Below are 23592 nucleotides of genomic sequence, written 5' to 3' on the forward strand. Positions count from 1 at the left end.
ACAAAGCGTTTGGCTCTATGTAATCTCTTGTCACACCTCCTTTCTGGAGGTGTGGAAATGTTTCCACGGCATTCTCCCGTTGACCTCAAGAAGACGACTACGCGGAGGGGGAGGGGTCGTCGTTACGCTTTACGTCATCACGCGCAGGGAGGGTGGGGCCCTCAAGGGATGTACTAAGGGTGTGGCCAAGTAGGACAGGGCGGGGCTATAATGATCTGGGCGGGGCCGCTGAGGGGTCCGGGGCGCTTCTGCTATTCAGCCGCTGTGCACCGAAGCCAGAGGCAAGGCTGGGAGAGTCCACTCGACGCTCCGTCCCGAGAACGTGATCAGGACCACCGGCTCAAAGCAGAGGCAGCTGCTTATCCGAGCGGAAGCCGGTGGTACGGGAGGGCGGCTGGAGTCTGAGCTGTGCGGGCGGGAAGCACCCGGGATAGGGGTAGCCCCAGGAGCAGCGGAGCTGTGCCTCCTTACCCAAGGGGCCACGGCGACGGTCACGGGGCGCGGCGCCCCAGCGCGCGACCCAGGCCGGGATTCTAAACAGGCCCAGGCTCCTCCTCCACCCGGGCCGCCTACCTGCGGACAGCGCTACGCCGCCTCGGCGGGTGTAGAAGGCACCTGCGCCGCCTCGCTCTCGGGTCTCCGCCCCTCGCCCCTCAGCGCCAGGCCCGGGCGGCGCACCTGGACGCGCGGGGCTGCGGTAGCCAGGGCTGGGGGCGCGCGGCGGCTGCGCCACCGCCAGGGGAGGACGCAGGTGGAGCGGGCGCGACTTCGTGGAATCCGGCGCCGGCTGCTGCAGTCGGCCGGGTCGCTCCGGGTCCCGGGAACCTGGCCGTCCGCGCCCGCTCTTGGGGAGGAGCCGCCGCCGGCTGGGCACCATGAACAGCAGCAGCGCCCACATCACCTACGCCAGTCGCAAGCGGCGGAAGCCGGTGCAGAAAACGTGAGTGTGCAAAGCTAGTCCTCCCAGCGTTGAGTGCGCCTCTGCACTCCGGTGCGGGAGGCGACCCCACCCCGCCCCCAAATCACCGCAGTGCAGAGATTAACTTATTCACGGTACAGTCAGTGGAATCCAGCTTTAGAGGCCGGTCGAAAGACCCAGGCCTTGCATTTTTGAGTTTTTAATGATTGCACTTAAAAAACTGCACCCCCTCCCAATTCGGGGTGCACACGCACCCTTTCGCACCCCTACCCGTCTACACCTCTCTTTTCAGTGGTCTTCACTTGCTGACTGGTCTAGCCTGCCCAGTGGGGCTCGTGGATTAGTTAACAGAAAACAGCCTTGAAATCCCCTTCCATTTTTAATATCCTCACTGGTTAGGTTGGAGGACGGTTTTTATTTTCATCCTGGTAGGGCCAGATGTTTTAAAGAGCTAAACACGTGTCTTCTGCAAAAAAAAAAAAAAAAAAAAAAGGGTCTGAGTTCCTCTGAAGGTATTTTTTGGTCCCTGCAACCGGCTCTCTGTTGCGCTTTATTTACTTAGTTGGCAGTAATTTTATAGCGCTCAACATGATCATATCGGTAAAATGGGAGCAGGGATGAGTTGAGTGTAGTGGACAGGATACAGCAGGGGATTTGTATTTTCAGCCACCCTTTTGGGGAGCTTTCTGACCAGTTTTGCGGTGATTTTAAGGTCTGTAAAGTGAAAGATTTGGAACTGCAATTCCTGAAACACGTTTGCATTCTTAGCATCTTTCTTTTTCCCTTACTTCAAAGTTTTGTCGATTCTGATAGAGTGATTAGAAATTTAGATATTTGCTTTGGTTATATATTTGTGTGAGATGGTAAATACATTAAAATAATGTTTCAGGGGAAAAATTCATATTTGACACAGATTGAGTTGGTTGTATATGTGTGTTTATTATGAATTATAATCTTTGAGCTACTTAACATTTTTCAAATTTTCATAAACCAGTTAAAGAACATAAACGTTTACTCAGAACAAGTCAGAAGTGTATACTGCTTAAAACCCAATTTAGGTCACTAATCCAGATCAGAAAAAGAACAGTTTAAAATTTGTGTTTGGAACCAGTAACTGGTTTAAAAATTTCATTATTCTGGAGTTTTAATTTCCTTTTAGAATTTCAGTTATAGTTGTTCAGATCTAGATTTGGCATTAACAGAAGATATTAACGTATAAATAGACTGCTTAAAATTTGGAAGTCCTATCCTGCAGTGTGGCTGACATAAGGAATACTGCCTAGTCAGCAGTTTTCTATCTTGGCAATTCTTGGCTTAAAATGCTTATATTTTATAGAGTAGTTTCTTATATAAAAATGTATTCATCTAACTTGGCCTTGTCTTTGGTGATTACTTAAAATTGAGAGGCATCTCAAATGCCTGTTCTGTGTATTTGTTAATACAGTAGTACACTTAGCATAATATAAAAGAGGTATCATGGATTTTATGTGTATGGTCAGAAAACTTGAAATTCTCCCTGATGATTTCTTAGGTTTTAATTATTGTTGTAACAAAGGATCTAGATGACTTTTTTTTTTTATCAAAAGCCTTAATATTGTATTCATTATAAAGTTTAACATCTTTGGCTTTTAGTTAGCATTTTATTTATGTAAGATCTATCTTTCACTATTTTTGTGATTTAATATACTTCCTCAAACTTCTAAATATATTTGTATTTAATAATCAGTAATACGGTATAACTAAAGCATCTTTTATATTCACATTCATTTTATTTTAGTTAGTATAGATGTTTATCAGATCTTTAGTGAGCACTGTGTGTTGCTTCTAGTCATATAAATGCCTTAACATGTCACCACATTGCTCCCTAAGAAAAACCTAGTGTTGGCATTTACAGAATCACGTGAAATTGATTATAAGTTGTTTTTACCTGAATGAAAAATGAATCACTTTATAATGCAGTTAGTCAAGGTTTACTTTAGGAATGTAGTCGTTGGACCTAATACTATGTTTAATAAGCATTTAGTTAAGTAACTAGTTTTTAGCTAACGAGGTCTAAAGTATGTCAGCTTTGTCCAGAAAACATAGCTAGTTTGAGCTGAAAATGGTATTTAACTTTGATCCCTTAAGTGAGAGTCATTTTATTTAAAGAAAAAATATGTTGTATCATAATTATAGGACTGCTAACAATACAGTCAATTTAATATACAGTTTTATAAAATTTTATAAGCAATTAGGTACCAACTTTAACCTGAATGTCTTCCAGTCCATCTTCAATTGACTTTATTAACAAGATAAACCCCCTCTAGTGGCAAGTCTAACATTGAAAACTATCTAATTGGCATGAAATACAGTTTAAATTTGTTAAGTTTAATCCCACCTAAGTACCCTGTACATGGTAGATGCTCAGTAAATGTGTCCCTTCTTTTTGGAATAATTAAGTTAGGAAATTAAGGGATCCGAACCAGCCGTGCACTGGATCCGTGTTCCTAAAGGAACTTTCCAAAGATACCTTTGGAGTGGATTCTCCTGTTGCTTCCTCTAAGGTGTTGCTCTGTGTGTCATACTCTGCTTAGAAGACAAACAAATACAATTATTTTTAAAAATTATGTTCCTGTTTTGTTTTCTTTGGAAATGAAAGTATTGTTCATTTGTTTAGTTATTTTGTCTCATGAAGACTATTGAATTAAATGGGATCTTTTTTTTTTCCTGTGGATAGTAACTTTGTGTATGTTTTTATATTTTTTAAAGTTTCGTTACTACTGGAAAAGTCTAGTGATACTTCAATTTACTGTTTTTCTAGAAAGTTATTGCTGGTTGTTGGTAAATAATGAGTGTTGAGTAAGTGACATCTACACTTAAAAATGATGGTTACAGCAATGGTGATCAAGATAGCCATCATGAAATATCCATACTGGTAATAACTTCCCAGTCTGAGATGATCCGGTTTGCCTTATTATCATACTAGTTATATAATTTAAAAGCAAGGTCTCTGTTGCTATATTTGCTAAGTTACTGTTTATTTAAGCTTCTTTTATATAATAGTGGAATAAAATTATGTATTGTTTTACTGATAATGTTTCATATAAATATACTGTATCATTTTCCACATAGGTTTTAAAATAAAAGAATAGTTCTTTTCACTTCCATAATTACTGCTTCATCATTTTGTTCAGGTAACTTAGATAGTTTACACTTCATGACCGTAGAGATCCTTATATATTGGAACTATGAAATGAGTACGTGAAAGTGGTTAGTTATCAGCATTTATGAAAAATCACTGGCAAAAAGAGAGAAAATAGTTGAAAGAGCATTAGATCTAAACTGAAGGATAAGGTCTAGTTTCCTTGCTTTTGTAGATGAGAGCAAGTGATTGACCAATAAAAGAGGACAGTCAGTACGTACACTGTCAGTCCCACAACTAAAATGAGCAGAACAAAACTTTTTATAAACTGTAAAGATTGTTAATGATGTAAATGAAACAGAAAATTCTATTCTATAAGAATTGTAGCTAACATTATCACGGAACAGTCACTTCTCCTGTAAGAGGCCGTATACGATTACGTTCACAGTTATGGTTATGGCCGAAATGTGCTACTTCACTGATATAAAAACTTACATAGTGCATGCTTAGCATTGTATATGATGATAAGGACAGTTACTTAGAAATAACTACCAAGCAAATCTCTAACAGTACCTTTCGACTTCCATAATTTTTTAAAATGAGGTTTTTTTGCTTAAATTTTTTGGCAAATTTTTAATGATCCAAAAGCTACTTTTTATTTGTACTTACTGTGAAATATATGTGCTCAGTGTTTTATATACATCATTTTATGTTATTTTTCTAATAGTATGAAAAAGTATTACTATTTATTTTATAGATAGGGATCTGGGGTTCAGACTCAGAATTGTCAGGTAGTAAATGAAAAAGCTGAGTTTGAATTTCAGATTTCAGGTCTTAGTAACTTCACAGTGATGCTCAGGTGAATAAGTCTAGTGATACATCTGGCACACCTGTATACTAGGGATTTCCTTAATGTCCTCTGTTTCTCCTCAATTAGTGTTATTTCCAATACACTAATTAGTGTTATGTGATAAATGACTTACTGTTTCCCAGAGTTGTGCTTATTGCCATACTTGCATTCATGGTCTTCTCTTTCAGTCTTTCTTAGGATTTACTACCTGCCTCCCTTCCTTTACAGTTGGTTTTCTGTGGCTGCATAGTACTCCACTCTATAGATGTTCCATGATTTAACTCTTTTTCTTCTGGGGGGGAAATTCTGTTATTTCCAACTTCTTAATATTTTATCTGGTATTTCAGAGAATACCCTTGAGGTACCTGAATTTCTATGCAAATTGTTAGTTGTTTCCTTAGGAAAAAGTCCTTTAAATGGAATTTGGAGGTACAAAGGCATGTATGCATACTTTCAAAGTTGGGCCAAATATTACACTCTGAAACAGTGTCAAATCACTCTACAAAAAATCTATTCCTATGAATAGCATGGGAGAATGCCTGTGTCCTTGCAGTTTTGCTTTAAAATGTGAATTGTCAATTTCATAGGCGAAAAAGAGAGGAGGGGTAGGTAATTGAACTTAAATGTTGGGATTGTGAGTGTGTGTGTGTGTGTGTGTGTGTGTGTGTGTATGAAGTTGTAGTACTAGTAGTAATAATGCATTTGTGGATTTTTCTACTTGAAGTGTATTTTGCTTTGTCTTATATTTTTCAGTTTGCTTTTTCCCTTTGCTTGAAATATTTTTTTGAACAGTATTCCTGCTAAATAACGCTTGCGTGGTTAAACAAGTCAAGGGTATGTGTGTCCTGCTATCTTCTCAGCATATTCGGTATTATCTGTTGATGTTTTATTGTGATAATTAAAGTGATTATTAACTTGATATCTCCTTGCCCTTTCTTTTCTTCACCTTCCCCATCTAACTCTGTCAGTGTTGGGCTACCTTAACTTCCCATGTCATTTCTTAACTGTAAATATTGTTTACTGCTGAGCCAAGTAATATACTGTGAGTACATTTTCCTTCCTGTTCTATGTTATCACTGATTTTGTTTACACCTATTTTTCATCGTCATATTATTTGTATCTGGGTTTAGCTATCTTTTAGGTTTATTGGGGACAGAGTGTTTCTGTCTCTTTTCCTTGTCTAGCATGAATTATCTGAAGAGATGGGTTGTTGTAGAGCGCTATGTACTCGGCCTTCATGAAACCGGAAGTGACTTACCTGTCTTTCTTGACGTGCTTTAGATGCCAGATCTTCCTGAACCCCCTGCCCCTATTGCTCTGCCTGCTCCTACCTTTCTCAGCTCCTCAGCATCGCTCTTAGGGCCATATGACACCTTGTGTTTCATTTTGCCTTGTTATAATGCATCTCCTCCTAGTAAGAAAGAGAAGTTCTTCAAGGTTAGCTTGGGCTTTTATTTGTGTTTGTAGCAGAGCGTCCTAATACCATGCACACAGTAGGTACTTGAGAATTATTTACTAAACAGCTGACCACCACTTAAAATTGTCATGTTTTAGTGATTTTGGCATACTAGATACTTTTTGTATGGGTTCCAAAGGAAATACTAAAAAAAATGTACATCTGTTTAAGAAGAGGAAAAAGGAAACATTTTTAATGACTTTATTCAGGATTTTGGAAGTAACCGTGATTTCTAGGGCATCTTTCATGTCCCAGGTTTTCACTGTTAAAGTCTTGCGCTGGAGACTATATGCGGTTTTACCTTATTGTCTCTCTTTAGCTGTAGCAGAAAGGGGGAAGGGAAGGACTCATCACAGATATACAGTGGCAGCAACAGAGTGATTGAAGAATTCTGACTCATTAAAAGTGACTTCCACCTAGAATTCTCAGAAATTTTTATAGATTTTTTTCCCTTCATCTGGGAAAGTAAAATATTCAGCTGTATTCAGCCTGCCAGTGAACTATGACTTTATTTGTGTCACCGATCACCTGTCCAACATCACATTAATCATAGAATTTATGACTTTAAACATTTAACATTTACTTTCAGAGATAAATAAGTACACGCTGAAGCCATTGGGGTAGAAACAATGAATGAATGGCTTGAGTAAAGTCAGTGTGGGGCAGAGATTTCTTGAGGATTATTTCAACTTCCTAGCTGTTGGCTAAAGTGACGAGTAGTACCATGTCACATGCAAAGAAGGGGCTGCCTAAGTCCTGGAAAATATAAATGAGAGGCTATCAAGGTATAGGAGCCGGAAAGAAAGATAAACAATTTATTGGTAAGAGACTAAGGCAGCGGAAGTAGATTAAATCGCTGAGAAGAAAAAGCTAATAGAGCAGACTCAGTACTGCGAGAGGCAATCTTGGTTAGAAAATGTTGCTTTAATCTCATAGGATGACTGGAACTATGTCTTTGCATGACATTTGAGGTTTTATGATAAATGTCATATAAAAACATAAGCATTTATAGTTATAGTAACTTACGGTTATGGTAACTTAGATTAAACTGGGTTAAAATTTTAACTTTGTTTTCAACACTGGGCACGAGTGAGGGGTCTAGCAGACATTCTACACTGGGATGTTTAAAAGGCTTTAAAGATGGCATTCATACTGGCATTGGACATGGTGCTGGTCTTGTCAGCAGCAGTACTTATAGAATGCAGGGCTTTGAAAACAGAAGCGTGGCATGCGGTCAGCTAGAGTCTTGATTTCACAACAGTTTTGATTTGCAGGTTGGGACAAGGTTTTTGAGGTAAAGTTTTAAGAAAATAATAAATTGCTTGTTTGCTTTATCAACATCAGTGGTGTCTCTCTGTCAAGTGATATCTTAACTTCAGATCTCCTAAGTCTAAAGTTACAGGGGTGTTTGTTTATATTTCAAATATAGCCTCTCATTTAAACAGATAGTTGGCAGTGTATTTTGGCATAGATTTAAAGGTGATACAAAAGTAAAGGTACTGGCATAATCCAAGTCAGGTGCAACTGATGTCAGCTCACTCTCTCTGTCTAATTATTATGCGTATCTCCAAGATGTATAGATACGTATGAAATACTTTCATAAAACAGTTCCCAATGTTTCTCACAAAGTCAGTGACAAAGTATGCCATGTCAGTTTCTTTAGCTTTAACAGTAGTGCGCTTGAAATGCCACATCTGGTGGGTACTTCTCAGCTCTGACTTTATTTAATTTTTCTGTGTATTTGATTTTGTTCTGTAATGTCCAGAATATTCCAACCTGGTTCTTTTCCTGTCTTCTTATAATTCCTCCTCTGTTGTCTTTGCCCATGCCTCTCCCTCAGGGTTATACCTAAAGGCCTGTATCATCAAGCTCTGTCTTCTGGTCTCCTTCTCTTTGTTGGGTGAACCTTCCATTAGGAGAGAAAGTCATTACCCCAGGCTACTTCTTCCTCACTCAGTGTTTTCCTCTTCTGTATCACCTGTGCCCCATCAGCAAACATTTGAGTCTTGCTGTATAGCAGGCTTTAGGATAGGCACAAAGGGCTGAGTTTAAGGGTCTTAGGCCAGGCCTTACTTACTGTCCCTCCTATCATTGTCTTTGGTCAGGCCCCGATAACTCTTTTTCCATATACCCCTGATCAGCAAACATTAATTGAAAGTCCACTCTGGCTAATACTGTGCTGCGTGGTGGGGACATAAAACGATTGAGTTTACATAGTCGTAAGAGCTACAAGCAGGTCTAAGTAATACCACTTACATAACACTTAAGAAATTTGATCTCATGCTAAATGTTCCGTAATGTGCATGATGGCACATGAGGGCTGTGGACCGTTTTACGTTGTGCATAGAAGTAGTTTCATCTAGCTCGTGGTTGAGTGCTACGGAGAGCCCCCACAAGATGAACAGCAGAACCCCATGGAGGAGTATCTTGAAGGCTTCTTTTTGTACTGTGATTGTTATCTCTGTGTTATCAGTTTGTCTTGGTTCATTGTCTGTGTTACTGTCTTCTCCTCAGTGTTTTACTTATTTTTTTAAAATAGTTTATTGTCAAATTGGTTTCCATTCAACACCCAGTGCTCTTCCCCACAAGTGTCCTCCTTCATCACCGCCACCTCTTTTCCCCCCTCCCCCTTCCCCTTCAACCCTCAGTTCATTTTCAGTATTCAGTAGTCTCTCAAGTTTTGCGTCCCTCTCTCTCCCCAACTCTCTCTCCCTCTTCCACTCCACCAACAGTGTAGGAGGGTGCCCGTCTCTCCACACCCTCGCCAGCATCTATAGTCTCTTGATTTGTTCATTTTAGCCACTCTGACTGGTGTGAGGTGGTATCTCAGTGTGGTTTTGTGTTTCCCTGATGCTGAGTGACGCTGAGCATCGTTTCATGTGCCTGTAGGCCATCTGGATGTCCTCTTTGGAGAAGTGTCTGTTGATGTCGTCTGCCCATTTCTTCACTTCCCCAGTGTTTTAGAATCATTACTGGAAAGCTAGCAAGAGTGCAAGATGAAATTTCATTTTCAGTTTATAGGAAATGCTATCTGCACAGGATGTTCCTTAATGGAATGGTTGTCTAAGACTTTTGCTTAAGATGCATAAGGTACAGAAGCGGTACAAGAGGGATCCATTGTGGGTAGGTCAGGGAGGACTTTACGGAAGTGATCTAACTGAGCAGGGCTTTGTAGCTGATGAGACAGAACAAGAGGATTCTGGAGAGTAACATGTATAAAAGCACCAAACTATATATTGATGACTAAGTACTTTCTTCTGAAAGGTTTATAGTGGACAAGAAAGGCTTTGGCTGGAAGAAATGAGGCCAGAGGAATAGTTAGGGGGCTATAAAAGATCAAGAAGTGTTTTGTTTGCTAGGCTAAGAAACATGGACTGTCCAGACCTACTGAAAGGTTTAAGTCTGAGGAGTGACGTAGATTTGTATTTTAGAAACCAGTGCTAGCTTCACTGTGAAGTTGCCTTACATTTCATCCTCTCCATCCCTAGTGTCAGCTTAGTAAACCTCAAGACTGGTCATATAAATCCCAGCTCAGAGCTTAAGATGACTCCTAGATACCAGCGTCTAGTTTGACTGCTCTATCTTGAACATTTTTATTCATCAGATACCCACACAGCTCACTCTTTCGTTGTATTTATGTCAGTCCTGAAATGTAACATTGGAGACCCTTCCTATCAAAACCAGCACACTTGTCACTCTGCAGTTCCTTATCTTGCTTTGCTTTTCTTAACACTTAGCAGCTCTGAAAGTTATCTATTTACTCATTCATTCATCTATTTATTTATGTTTCCTCCCTCTGGAATGTAAGCTTCATGAGAACAGGAACTTGAGTACATATAGTTCACTGCTGAGTCTTCTGTGCTGGGCCCATGGTCGGTGGTTACCGTTTGTTGCATGAATGGGGCCCCAACCAGCTTCCCTTCTCCTCTCTCTCCTTGTACTCTAAGCTTCACGCTCCAAACAGGGGACTTCTCACAGCTCACCGCTTCTCAGCCCTGCCCCGCTCCTGAAATCCCATTTATCTTTAAAGGTTCACCTCAGATACCACCTTGTCTATAAAAATCTTAATTCAAGTAGTTAGTTACTCACATACTTAGCTCCCATAACACTTTTTGAATATGTAGAAGAATGTTTTCCTAGACTACATGAGAAGTGTAAGTAAATATTTGTGTTAACAAGAGGTTAATCAGTAGAGAATTATTCCGTGAGGTAGACATGCATCATAGGTAACATTTTAAAATCACTTAATTAATTGGAGAAGTTTAACATGACTTGAATTTGATTATAAATGCAGTATGATTAAGGGAAAATAGAGAAACAGTCATCAATTTCTGTTAAGTATGCAATTATACAAACAGTCTGGAGAAAGTACTTGATTTATTTTGTATATGTGCCATGTATTTTATTTAATTATTAATTCTTTTGTAGAAATGACAAGAACTGCAAAAAATTGAAATAGATAAGTTCTGAAGAAATAACTTGTTAGGGACAATATATAACAAACATTAAATTTTTTATTGACATTAAAAAAGAGTTTTTTTTAATGTTTATTCATTTTTGAGAAGAAGAATGAGACAGAGTATGAGTAGGGGAGAGGCAGAGAGAGAGGGAGACACAGGATCCCAAGCAGGTTCTAGACCCCAGTCTGTCAGCACAAAGCCCTCCATGGGGCTCGAACCCATGAACCCTGAGATCATGACCTGAGCCAAAGTCAAATGCTTTACTGATGGAGCCCCTCAGGTGCCCCTTTGTTGACTTTTTATTAATTTTTAAATAAAGTATTACTTTTCCACATACAACATTGAAAACATAAAGTATCTAGAAATATTTGATTGAATCAGCACTATACTCAAGCCAATTTCTGCTTTTGGAGATACTATAATTTGAATTGTCGAAACTTTGTCTTTGCTTTGCAAAAAAACTGGAGGGAAATGTCTTTGTTGTAAGAATGCCCTGCATATGTTTTTATTTTTCTGGCAAATGGAAAGGTGCAGAGACATGATCTACTTTGTTTTTTTTAATATCTTCTCTATATTTCATTATGTGTGTCTGATGATCTGTCAGTTCATTTTAAATAATGAATTTCTGCTGTGAAATCCTGGCTAAGGCTTTTGTGTGAAGTTATTCAATTTCTCATATCTTAACTCAAGTTGTATTTTTAGCTATAAATATCTTTTCTCTCAGTGAAAATCATGCTACATGTTGGAGTTTCATTGAATTTCCTGAGGCATAAGCTCTGAAAGCTAATAAATTAAGTAGAATTATTGACCAGTCCCAAAAGCAAAATTTGCCAGTGATCACAGTTAACCTCTAATATCGGTCAGTCAGCAAATATAAATAATCAAAGCCATTTTTAAAAAAAATATTGGAGGATCCCATTAAATGCCTAGGTGACCATAAGGAGCTGCCAGAAGGGCTTTGAACAGTTGTTACCGACAGGATGAAAGTGTTAAATACAGGAATTTGGGGGTGATATGATAAGTTTTTTATTTAGGGTAGCTCTTATTTACTCCATCATAAGTGATGCCAAGATGCTTCTTATGGAAGATAGCAAAAGAAGCATAATTTTCACATAATTAATTGCAGATTTTTTTTAAATTTCTTTCCGTAACAGTGGCTGGGTTTGAAAAAATAATTCTGGTGGATTTGTTACTGGAAATCACCGTACCACAAATGTATGAAGTGAAGGAAGTATGAAGTATATAAGATGCAATCAGCACTTTCTTAAGATGGGTTCATAAGCTTTTAATAAAACATTATGAGGAATTTATCCATTTTCTTATTTTTCTTAGTTAAGATGCAAAGGAGCATTTTGAAAGGATTTACGTAGCTTAAAGTAGACTGATAGGTGTTTGGTTATTTGTTGTTGTTGTTTGTTTTTAGAGAAATACTTGAGCTATAATGCAATAGAAATTTCACTTTATGTACCTTACTTTGTGGTATTTTGTTTGTTTTTCAGTGTCAAGCCAATCCCGGCTGAAGGAATCAAGTCAAATCCTTCCAAGCGGCATAGAGACCGACTTAATACAGAGCTGGACCGTTTGGCGAGCCTGCTGCCTTTTCCACAAGATGTTATTAATAAGCTGGACAAACTTTCAGTTCTCAGGCTCAGTGTCAGTTACCTAAGAGCCAAGAGCTTCTTTGATGGTAAGAAGAAGTTCTCTTTATTGCTGTGTATTAAAATTAAAGTAACAGAGCCAAGCTTGTAGTAATTCTAAAAATAAGTGTTCCAGGTTCATTCATCAGAAAGATGCTTCTACTTGCCTGATAGTGTCATTCTTTGAAAATCATAGGTCTGAAAGTTATGCCCATTTCATTTCCAGTGCCACTTTTCCTTCCAAGGCCATTTTTAAAGCTCTCTCTCTCTCTTTTAATGAAGAGACTAAAACACATATACCATGACATATTTTTGCCAGTTTCCTTCAACATGTTTGAGTAGATACTTCATTTATTCTTTAAAAAATTATGTACACTTGAACTACTTTATATTAACTGTGTATTTACTCCAGGAAAATGCAATTAACTTTTTTCCACCAGAAAGAGTATTTTATTACAGGAGTCAGAATTAGTCTTCAGTCTCCATTATGCCATGATAAACTGTTTGATTTTAATCACACCATTGAGCATCCCCGTACCTCAGTTTACTCAGCCATGAAGTTATCTTTTAATCATATATTATTTCATAGTAAAAAAGTATTTTAATGCCAATTTTCATTTGAATATAAAGTTTCAGTGTATCTTCTCATGTAAAATAATTCCTCAGTTTCTCTTTTTATCTGTTTATATGTCAGAAATAGATTTTTTTTCAGGAAATGTTGAGTCTTTTAAATATTAAAATGTTTTAAATATTAAATGTTACTTTACAAATAGTAGTTAAGACTCGATGGTAAAATCTTGGCACAGTCACTGCTTCTCAAACTTTAACATATCTACAAATCACATAGGGATCTTTTTAAGATGGGACTTTTTTTAGTAGGTTTAGGTAGTAGTCAGAGATTTTGCATTTTTTTTTTTAACATTTATTTCTTTTTGAGAGACAGAGCAAGATAGAGCACGAGTGGGGCAGGGCAGAGAGAGAAGGGGGACACAGAATCCAAAGCAGGATCTGAGCTGTGAACACAGAGCCCGATGGGCGCCTCAACCTCACGGACCCCGAGATCATGACCTGAGCCTGAAGCTGGATGCTTAACCGACTGCGCCACGCAGGCGTCCCGTATTTCTAACAGGCTCTCAGACCATGCTGATATTGCTGTCCTAGACACATCTACAGATTCTTGAATTTATAATATGTGTTTAGAATATTGCAAAACAGTTATTTCCCTGTAGGCTTATATTTAAATGATTTATGATGTTTAGTTGGGGCATTTTTTTTTTATTTGCTTGCTGTGTATGATCTTTATTTTGGATAAAAGCTGTATAGTTTAACAACTGTGATTTGAGCATACACACTACTTATGAGCATAATCATTTCAGGGCAGATTATATGTTTAAAAGTTCATAGTAGACACTTAAAATTTTTTCTTATTTATAAAGTCTTTGAACTTTCCTTTATAAAAAATTTTTTAATGCTTTATTTATTTTTGATACAGAGAGAGACAGAGCATGAGAGGGGGGAGGGGCAGAGAGAGAAGGAGACACAGAACCGGAAGCAGGCTCCAGGCTCTGAGCTGTCAGCAGAGAGCCTGACACGGGGCTTGAAACATGAGATCTGACCTGAGCCGAAGTGGGAGGCTTAACCAACTGAGCCACCGAAGCGCCCCTGAACTTTCCTTTATACCAGATCCTTCATCTCCATGTTGTGTTTGTGGGATTCAGTGGTTTGTGTGTGTGTTTATCAACTAAATAGTAATTCTCTGGTAGAGTTGGAACTAGAACCCTGATTTCTGTATGCCCTGTGGTGTTTTTCCGAACCATCTTTTAATGACTTCTCTTTTCCAGGAACCATTTATAAAGCACAGTCTTGAGGACTTTTCCCTGATCTGTGGTTCTCAAAGTGTAGTCCCCAGAGAAGCAGCAGTAGTGTCACCTCAGAACTTGCTAGAAATGCCAGATATTGTGCATACCCTAGACCTGCAGAATAAACCTCTGGTAGAGTGGTGGGGCCAGATGCATGTGGGGTTTTGGGAGACCCTGTCATAGACTGTAACCACTCCCAGCTTTGTGGAGCGCTGTCCTAATCCCCAGCATTAGTTCACATGCAGGACTTACTGTGTGGCCTCATGGCAAGGGGCTCGGTGGCACACAGCACCTGGTCTCTGCCCTTAGAGAGTTCACTGACTAGAAGCCAGAGAGATGTTATTCCTTGACTCTGGTAAAGATGAATTGATGTTAGTCATTTTTGCCTTTTTATTTCTTGCTCCTATATAATGGGAAATTGAACTATAAATGTTAAAAAGAGAAAAGGGGCATCTGGGTGGCTCACTAAAGCATCTGACTCTAGATTATGGCCAAGGTTGTGATCTCACGGTTCCTGGGATGGAGCCCCATGTCAGGCTCTGCCCGTTGAGCATGAAGCCTGCTTGGGATATTCTCTCTCTCTCTCTCTCTCTCTCTCTCTCTCTCTCTCTCTCTCTCTGTCCCTCCCCCACTCATGTGCACATGTGCGCACATAAGTCCCCACTCTCTGTCTCTTTCTCTCTCTCAAAATAAATAAATATCAAAAAAACACATGTATACATTGTGCTTTATTTAGAAGTAGTTGGTAAGGGGCTCTTGGGGGCTCAGTCAGTTAAGCATTGGACTGAACTTGCTCAGGTCATGATCTCACGGTTTGTGAGTTGGAGCTCTGCATCGGGGTCTACACTGAAGGTGCGGAGCCTGCTTGAGGTTCTCTCACTCCCTCTCATTTCCCCTTCTACACTTTCTCTTTCAAAAAATGTAGTGGGTCATCATTGAAGCCACTTTGCGAGTTTCCAGGTGCAGTATAAGTGCTAACATAATTACTGTTTTCTAAGCAGTATGTGTGTGTACGTATATGCACACACGCGTATACTAATTAAGGTAATATGTATGTTTAATGTATAAATTTATATATGTGTATCTTCTTTCATAAGACATGTGTGTCCTGTTGAATACCTCAAGTAGGGGAGATTTCAAACGTACGTTATAAAGAATGTTATTGTAGCAAAACTGGGCTCATTTTGGAGTTCTTACATGTTAAAAATTACTTTCTTAGCTCTTCATTAATGAGTTAATTTTTTATTCTGGTTCAGTGTGTTAACAGTAGGATCTTGTAACTCTATTTGTATCACTCCTTCATCCATTATATTACCTTTAATTTTAGGTCCTTTGCATCACTGGTTTTTAAACTTCAATTTGTATCAGAATAACCTGGAAAGGTTATTAAAAGGCACGTTCTAGGGCATGCCCCTCTCATGCTGATTCTGTGTGGGATCTGTGTAAACTCAAGGAATCTGTACTTTCCTTATGCATCCTAGATGAGTCTGAGGCAGTGATTTAACCTTTGATTATGCCTGAATTACTAAATAATATTTTTTCTTTGCCTTCAGAAAGGCAAATCCAAATGTTCAGAATGTTAGGAAGAATATAAATGTGTGTGCTTCGGTTTTAGTGGAGTGTATGCCCTGAAGCTTCTTGGGTTATTCAGAGAATTCGATGGAAAGTGGAAGAATCAAGAGAACAGATCCCACAGTCTTTGTGATGTAGGATGGCAATGTAATATTTTGAAGGGACACAGACAATAAATATTTCAAGGTGATTTTTCAGATCTGAACAAATACTAAATGCTACAAACGAGGAGACTTGGAGCATGCTGACTGATTGGGATTCTTATGTGCAGTTAAAGCCACTCTCCTACTACTAGGAAAACAGTATAGCGAAGTGAAGGGAAGCTCTAAGTGAATAACAGGATGCAAACAGGGGGTGTGTGAATTCCTGCGGAAACAACAATATAAACGAGTAATCATACAATCTTGTTAGAAAGGAAACTCAAGTTTTACTGTAACAATAGATATTTTTCCAAGAAAATACATCTATTTATTGCGAGTTTAAATAATCCAGCTTGGGTGGATCTTCTTAAACTTTGGAGCCATAACTACTGCGCTGACGGGCTGAAAGGCAGCACTGAGGAGTTAGGTACATTAATATGTATCCATTTCTAATTAATCAAAATCTTCAGAAGGAGAACTTTGAAGCACTTGAACAGACAGTTTTTTTCAGGTTATGATAAAGTTAGAAACACTTTGTTAGACACTATTAGGTTAAAATTATTTTATAATAAATCTTTTAATTCTAGATTGCACTTTATTCTAACCCTGTGCAGGTACTGAATTCACAAACAAAAGAGACAGAAAAAGGTTTCTGCTCTCTAATAGCTCAAGGCCTAGTGTCTCAGCAACTGTGACAAAGTATGTGAAATCCTTTAAAAATGTACCTATTCAGTATTTATAATGCAACACTTAGGGAGTAGTTTCAAAAGACGTAAGAAGATTAGAGCTTTTCTTAGTCATTTTGACTTGAAATGAAGAAGTCCTTGAAAAGTCTTAAACTATATGTATTTGCGACAATAAAGCTCAGAGAATTATTTTACACTTTATATTGTTTATGCCACAGATGAAGCAATCATCATAAACATTTTCATTTTCATATTATAGTGCTTTCATTTTTCTGGTGCACTTAAAAGTCCTATGTATGGCCTGTTTCACTAACTAGAATGGAAACTCCTTGAGGGTACTGGACTGCTGTACCTTAAACACTGAGAACAATGTCCACCCCATAGTAGGCATTCAGTAAGTATTTAGTAACTTAGTTTCACTAACTTATATCTCAAAAACAACGAAATTTTCGATTATGTATTTAAATGTACAGTTCTGGGACTCAGTTTAGGATATTAATATTTTGTTTTTTCTAGATACTCTCCCTGCCAGTAGCCAATTACAGTTATTGGTTCCATCAAATATTTTCTATCTATAAATATTCAGATGTGAGAAATATTTTATGGAATTGTAGCAGTCAGTTTTCTTTACATGGTCTCTGATTGACTGGCTCATACAGTGAACAAGTATTTGAAGATGCAAATGTGAAAGCTGCATACAGCTTTTTAGAACCAACTAGTATCAGCTACATCCTGCTCCAGTCAGCACTGCCCTGTGTATTCGTTAGCTGTCTCTTTGCTCCTTTGCCTTATCTTTATGAGTGTTGTCTTCTTCCTGGTTTACTGGTTGGTTGCTTTGTTGGATGCTCCTGTTGTACCTCCCAGCAGTCTGGCAGTCTGGGTACTTTAAACATTCTTGTCAGTATAGATGGAATATTTAAATAGAGCTTGGTATTTAAAACACAATCACTCCCTTTTGTAAATTTGATAAGAATACAGTGATACTTTATTTTTAATTTATGCATAATGGACACATATAGATGTATTTTAAGGATTAATGACAATATATTAATAAAGATAGATTAAATTAGTCAGTGCTGCTTAAGTTCTTTTCGATTTCCTCAGTAACAGTGCACTTCTGGTTTATTTTCTCTTTTTCCCTGCTTATTTTTATTTTATAAAGACTCCTAAATTATGTATCTTTATACTCTGGTTTCTCTTCAGATCGTATAAATCTTTCGCCTTTTACTAAATTATGTATCTTTGACGTTTCTCTGTAGAGTCTTCTGTTTTTAGAAAATAAATACCCAGGGGCGCCGGGTGGCTCATTTGGGTAAGTGTCCAACTCTTGATTTTGGCTCAGGTCATGATCTCGCGGTTCATGGGATCAAACCCTGCTTTGGGCATCTGTTGACAACAGATTTTCTCCCTCCCTCTCTCTCTGCTCCTCCCCCTTGATGGTGCACGCTCTCTCTTTCTCTCAAATAAATAAACATAAAAAAATTATTGAAAAAAATACCCACAAGCCAAAATTGATGTTCTTCGATGTTGGTGATTAAACCTGGCAAAGTGCCATTTTTGCCTCACAAGGCAAATTCAATCAGATCAGATGGGAGCCTGAGGACAGTTAAAGGATCAGATGGAGCTGTGACCTGACTAGTCAGTGTGGACTTAGGTCCTGGAAATCTTTAACGTTATGTTCAAACTTTTTCAGCAAAATTTAGAATGTTAAGATTAAACTGTACTTTGTTAATTAAAAAGAAAAGTGGAGCATAAAACAAAGACTCAAGTCACAAAACGAGTATTAAAGTCAAATATCATGTTACCTCTGAGAGGGAAAATAAGAAGTTTAAGTAATTTATTGACTATGACCAATAATAGTTTATTTAGGGCGACTAGGATTTGGGTGGTTACAATACAGCCTTTAAAATTGGGCAATAAAGGGGCACCTGGGTGGCTCAGTCGATTGAGCATCTGACTTCAGCTCAGGTCATGATCTCACAGTTGATGGGTTTGAGCCCCGCGTCGGGCTCTGTGCTGGCAGCTCAGAGCCTGGAGCCTGCTTCTGTTTCTGTGTGTTCTTCTCTCTCTGCTCCCCCGCCCCCCCCATTAATGATCTGTCTCTCAAAGATAAATAAAAATGCTAAAAAATATTTAAAATTGGGCAATATTAAGGGAAAGGCTTGTCTTGTGTCTCTTAGTGCCAAGTCAGTCAGTGGACCTTGGGCTTGTTGACCAATTGGAATCAGTATGGTAGTGTTTTATTCTTGGTAAGAGTAATTGTAGCATATAAAAAAATTTGAGTTAGATTTCATTACCATTTTTTAAAATACTCATTATTATAGAAGTGTTGTGTTTAAATTACTTTACTTTTGGACAGCATTCCTAAAATTAAAAATTTGGGAATGACTAATTCCTATCTATGCTGAGGCACAAGTATCTGGGGAGAAAAGTTTTCTTTCAGTGAGGCAATCAATAGTAGGGATCAGTGGCATGTAGTATTTGTTAATTCAATAAAATATTCATAGCACTGTTACACCATTAAAATATAATTATTTAAACTGTGAAGTCTTTTACATCCTCCATTATATATGTCATGGGTTATATTTTGTGACATCTTTATAATGGAGATACATAAATTTAATGCTTGGAAAGGAAAACACAAACACAGTGTAGAGAAGATTTTGTCTAGGTTTCAGGAAGCCTGGCAAGAGTAAGTTTGTAGGGGGGGCCCCTGGTTGGCTCAGTTGGTTAACTGTCTGACTTCAGCGCAGGTCATTATCATGGTTCTTGAGTTCAAGCCCCACATCGGGCTCTGTGCCAGTAGCTCAGAGCCTGAAGCCTGCTTTAGATTCTGTGTCTCTGTCTCCCTGCCAACTCGAGCTCTCTCAATCTCTCTCTCTCTCTCTCTCTCTCTCAAAAATAAACAAACATTAAAAATTAAAAAATAAAAGTGAGTTTGGAGATCTGAGTTTCTAATTCCCAACTCCTGCATAGGCAGCTGTTACAGGGAGTAGTTTCTGGTTATTTTAAAAACTAAGTAACATAGGGGAAAATGTGATTCTGAACCATTATGCATACTTAAAATCACCATTTTATAAAGTGTAGTATTATTTACATATTGGAATGTTCTAAATTCACAAAGTCTAAAAAACTCTGTAAGAGTGGAGAATGACAATAGTTAATTTACACGAAGTGATGATCTAACATTTATTCAACCTCATTGTCAAATATGGATCTTTGTTGACTTTATTTTAAATTAAAAAATTATCCATGCTCTTTTCTTGGTCTTCCTTTTGTCATTAGTTAACAGTTCATTTCCAGTTCATTAGGTTTTCAAAAGAGAGCTATTGTGTTTATTCATCTTGAGCTTGGGTGTTTCTCTGGATTTCAATCCTGTTTTGGTGTCTGAGTAACTCAGAACACTATCTTGAGAAACATGTGCAAAGCATGGGCTTGAACAAGCTGAGAAATAAAATAAAAAAAACCCTTTCAGGGGTTTAAACTTTATAAAGTTTAAGGGTTTTATTATATGTGTGCTTTTCATTCATGGGATTTGTATGCTAATTTCATCTGCATCATATAATTTTTAAGTTACTGTATATCAAGTACTTTGCAAAAGTTTCAGTAATACGATATCACAGCAAATGTGATTTTTTAATTCTAGAAAGGTCTGTAGTAGGTATGTTTGCATAAAAGATGAGCACATTTGAAATCATATAAGATTGTTTCATTTATCTCATCTTACGTACCTTACTGTAATTGAACTATATATTTTTTTTCAGAATTCACATTCTAAAACAAACTGATTATAACATTCATGATAGCCTACATTACTAAAGCTATAAAAGTTAAAGATTTAAAAATATAAAAATTCTTTTATGTTTTAATGTATGGACTTTATATAATCTAATCGATGTAAATTGAAACAGGGACAAATAGAAGGAATAATAGAATATTTTTACTGAATCCAGTTGAAGTCATATTAAATCCTGGCTCTTAAATTTAATAATATGATCTCTTTGGATAAAGAATATACTTTCTCTTTTCTTTAGCTATTCTAACTTAGAAGATTCACTAGATTCTGTGAATCACTTTAATATTTAATGATATTTATATAGGATACTTTCATCAGTAAGTATTCTTTTGCTTTGATCGGTATTTTCAAAAAACACGACGTGTATATTAAAGATTCAGACTGAGCTTGTTACATCTTTTATATTACGCTTTGCTTTTTTCCTCTTTTAAGTTTACTGCTTTTTAATGGGTTTTCTCTCTGATCATACTTAGTGTTATATGTCTGTATTATCCTTGATTGCTTGGCCATGAGTAGGTCCAGGTAGTCATAAATTGATCCCTTTATTTTTTTTAAAGGAATATTACCACTGGGGTAATATTAAACCCCGTCAACTTTTAGCAATTTTTCCTTTTTCCCCTGAAATAAAGATTTTAAATGTCTGTAGATAATGTGTTTAAATTTTTTGTGTGACTTTGTGATCTGGTTAACTGAAATCTAAATCATCATCTTGTAGTGTTTTAGAAACTGTATTTACATATAGTAGAACATTAATCGCTTTAATGCCTGAAATGAAATAAAGTTACATTACCACTAATTTTTAGTTAGTAGTCCTATTTATGTCATATTTTTAAATCATGCTATTACAGTTTTTCTACTTCTTGATCAACCATTTAAGTATTTTTTTAAATGTTTATTCATTTTTGAGAGACAAATAGAGAGCATGAGTGGAGAAGGGGCAGAGAGGGAGATACACAATCCGAAGCAGACTTCAGGCTCCGAGCTGTCAGTACAGAGCTTGATGCAGGGCTCAAACCCACAAACTGTGAAATCATGACCTGAGCTGAAGTCACACGGTTAACCGACTGAGCCACTCAGGTGCCCCTTGATCAACCATTTTTAATCAGTAGCTCAAATTCATTTATTTGTTCATAGCTGGAGATTTAGATTTTGGAGTCATTATAATATAGTTGAAATATAAACCATGAAAGTGAATAAAATATTCCAGAGGAGAGCATATAGAACAAGAGGAAAAATACCAGAGATGAGATGTTTTAAAGATGAACAGCGGTGAGGGAAAGCAAATGTGTGTACATGGAGTGTGAAACTGTGCTGAGGTGAAACTTTGCTTAAAGATGGCTTCATTTGGGAGTATTACTTTGCAATAAAAAAGAATAAAATTTTGCCATTTGCAACAATATGGATGGAACAGGAGTGTATTATGCTGAGCAAAATTAGAGAAACATCGGAGAAAGACAAATACCATATGCCTTCACTCGTATGTGGAATTTAAGATACAAAACATAAACATAAGGGAAGGTAAGCAAAAATAAAAACAGGGAGGGGACAAAACATGAAAGATTTAAGTAGAACAAACTGAGGGTTGCTGGAGGGGTTGTGGGTGGCGGGATGGGCTAAATGCTGGGCAGTAAGGTGGACACTGGATGGGATGAACAGTAGGTGTTACATGTAGGGGATGAATCACTGGATTCTACTCCTGAAATCATTATTCCACTATATGCTAACTAACTTGGATGTAAATTTTAAAATGTATATCCAGGAAAAAAAATAGATACCTTCTTTTGCTATTCCAAGTTCTTAGAGGCTCAAAAGAAAATTGCACATGAAAGTGTGAACTAAAATGACATCCAAGTCCATAGAGAAAAATTGTACTGCTGCAGGACAATCCTGATTGTCCGTAGAAGCCAGAAAGCTATTCAGCTGCTTGCCATAGAGGTTGAGAAGGGACACAGGCAGTCACACGGCATCGATCTAACCTAAAATTGTGTTGAATTATTCTGCTTTCTTCCAGCCGTAAATTTTCTCCTGTGATGTGGGGTGCCTTTTATAGTGAGTTTTACAGATACTCTGTTGTCAACTGGATTGTTACTAGTGTCTAGTGTCATTACGTCAGGTCTCTCTGTTAAGGAGGCAGCCTTCTGTCCTTTTATCTCAGGATGGCAGAGGGGGCCTGTCACGGAACAAAAGCACTGGCAGGCAGGAGACGTAGAGGCTAAGCCTGTGGCCTTAGATAAGACCTTTAACCTCACTGTTGCCCAGAGTCTTGTCTTCTCCGCATGGATAGTAAGAATGCTTGTCTCCCTCATGTGTTGTGTTTGTGGCGGATTTATCCTAGACATATGGGCTGTATGAAGTAAATTTTATAATTAGAATCTTCTGTAAGTTATAAATTGTAGAATATGGATATTTTACTTGTTTCAATGGACGATTTTGTTGTCATTGTTGAATATACATAGAGGCCTTTGAGACGTGGCATTATTATTCTCTGATCATCTCTTAATTTTATAGTTTGATTTAGAGATAGAAATTTGCTAATAAATTTTTTAGCCTTTCAGCATAATATATAATTATTTCCCCATATTGTTTCCTTTTTCAGAAGTGGCACACACTGAAGTCTAGATAATTTGTTCAGGGAAAGGTGGCATGGCTTGCTTTGGTGAAGAATACAGTGCGGGCTCTGGGCTACTGGCTGTATTTGTATATATACAGAATTTTTTGTTATTGCCTTATGTTTTAGTCTTAAGTTATGTGCTTCTGTTTTGATCTTTATAAAATTGGCATTGGGACATTTCCTGAAGATACTCATATTGATAAATGCACTCTTTAAACAGAGGAATAATATTTATAAGGGAATGAGATGCAGAACATTTTAAAGTTTGTGAATTTCCAGAGACACTAGTTCTCAAAATGTGGCACCTGGGCCTCAGCATCACTTGGGAACTTGTTAGCAATGCAAACTATAAGGCCCCACCCTAGACCTCCTAAATCAGAAATTGTAGAGGGTGAGGTCCAGCAACATGTTTTAATAGCCATATCCTTGTGAGTAATTGTACTGTCTATGAAAGTTTGAGAATCACTGCTTTAATTGATTAAATT

The 23592-nt window shown here is 37.7% G+C and overlaps 1 protein-coding gene across 2 annotated transcripts in view; it reads left to right on the plus strand.

Annotated features, from left to right (window-relative positions):
- Positions 1–787: 787 nt before the first annotated feature.
- Positions 788–23592, plus strand: part of AHR (aryl hydrocarbon receptor) — a 48816-nt gene continuing 26011 nt past the window's right edge. For both annotated transcript variants that reach the window (XM_029929718.1, XM_029929723.1), the window contains exons 1-2: positions 788–940; positions 12306–12493. In XM_029929718.1, coding sequence (XP_029785578.1) covers positions 876–940; positions 12306–12493 — 253 coding nt within the window. In that variant the 5' untranslated portion in view covers positions 788–875. The remainder of the gene's footprint in view (positions 941–12305; positions 12494–23592) is intronic.

The sequence above is a fragment of the Suricata suricatta genome, chromosome 2 (assembly GCF_006229205.1).
Source record: "Suricata suricatta isolate VVHF042 chromosome 2, meerkat_22Aug2017_6uvM2_HiC, whole genome shotgun sequence".
Classification (NCBI taxonomy): domain Eukaryota; kingdom Metazoa; phylum Chordata; class Mammalia; order Carnivora; family Herpestidae; genus Suricata; species Suricata suricatta.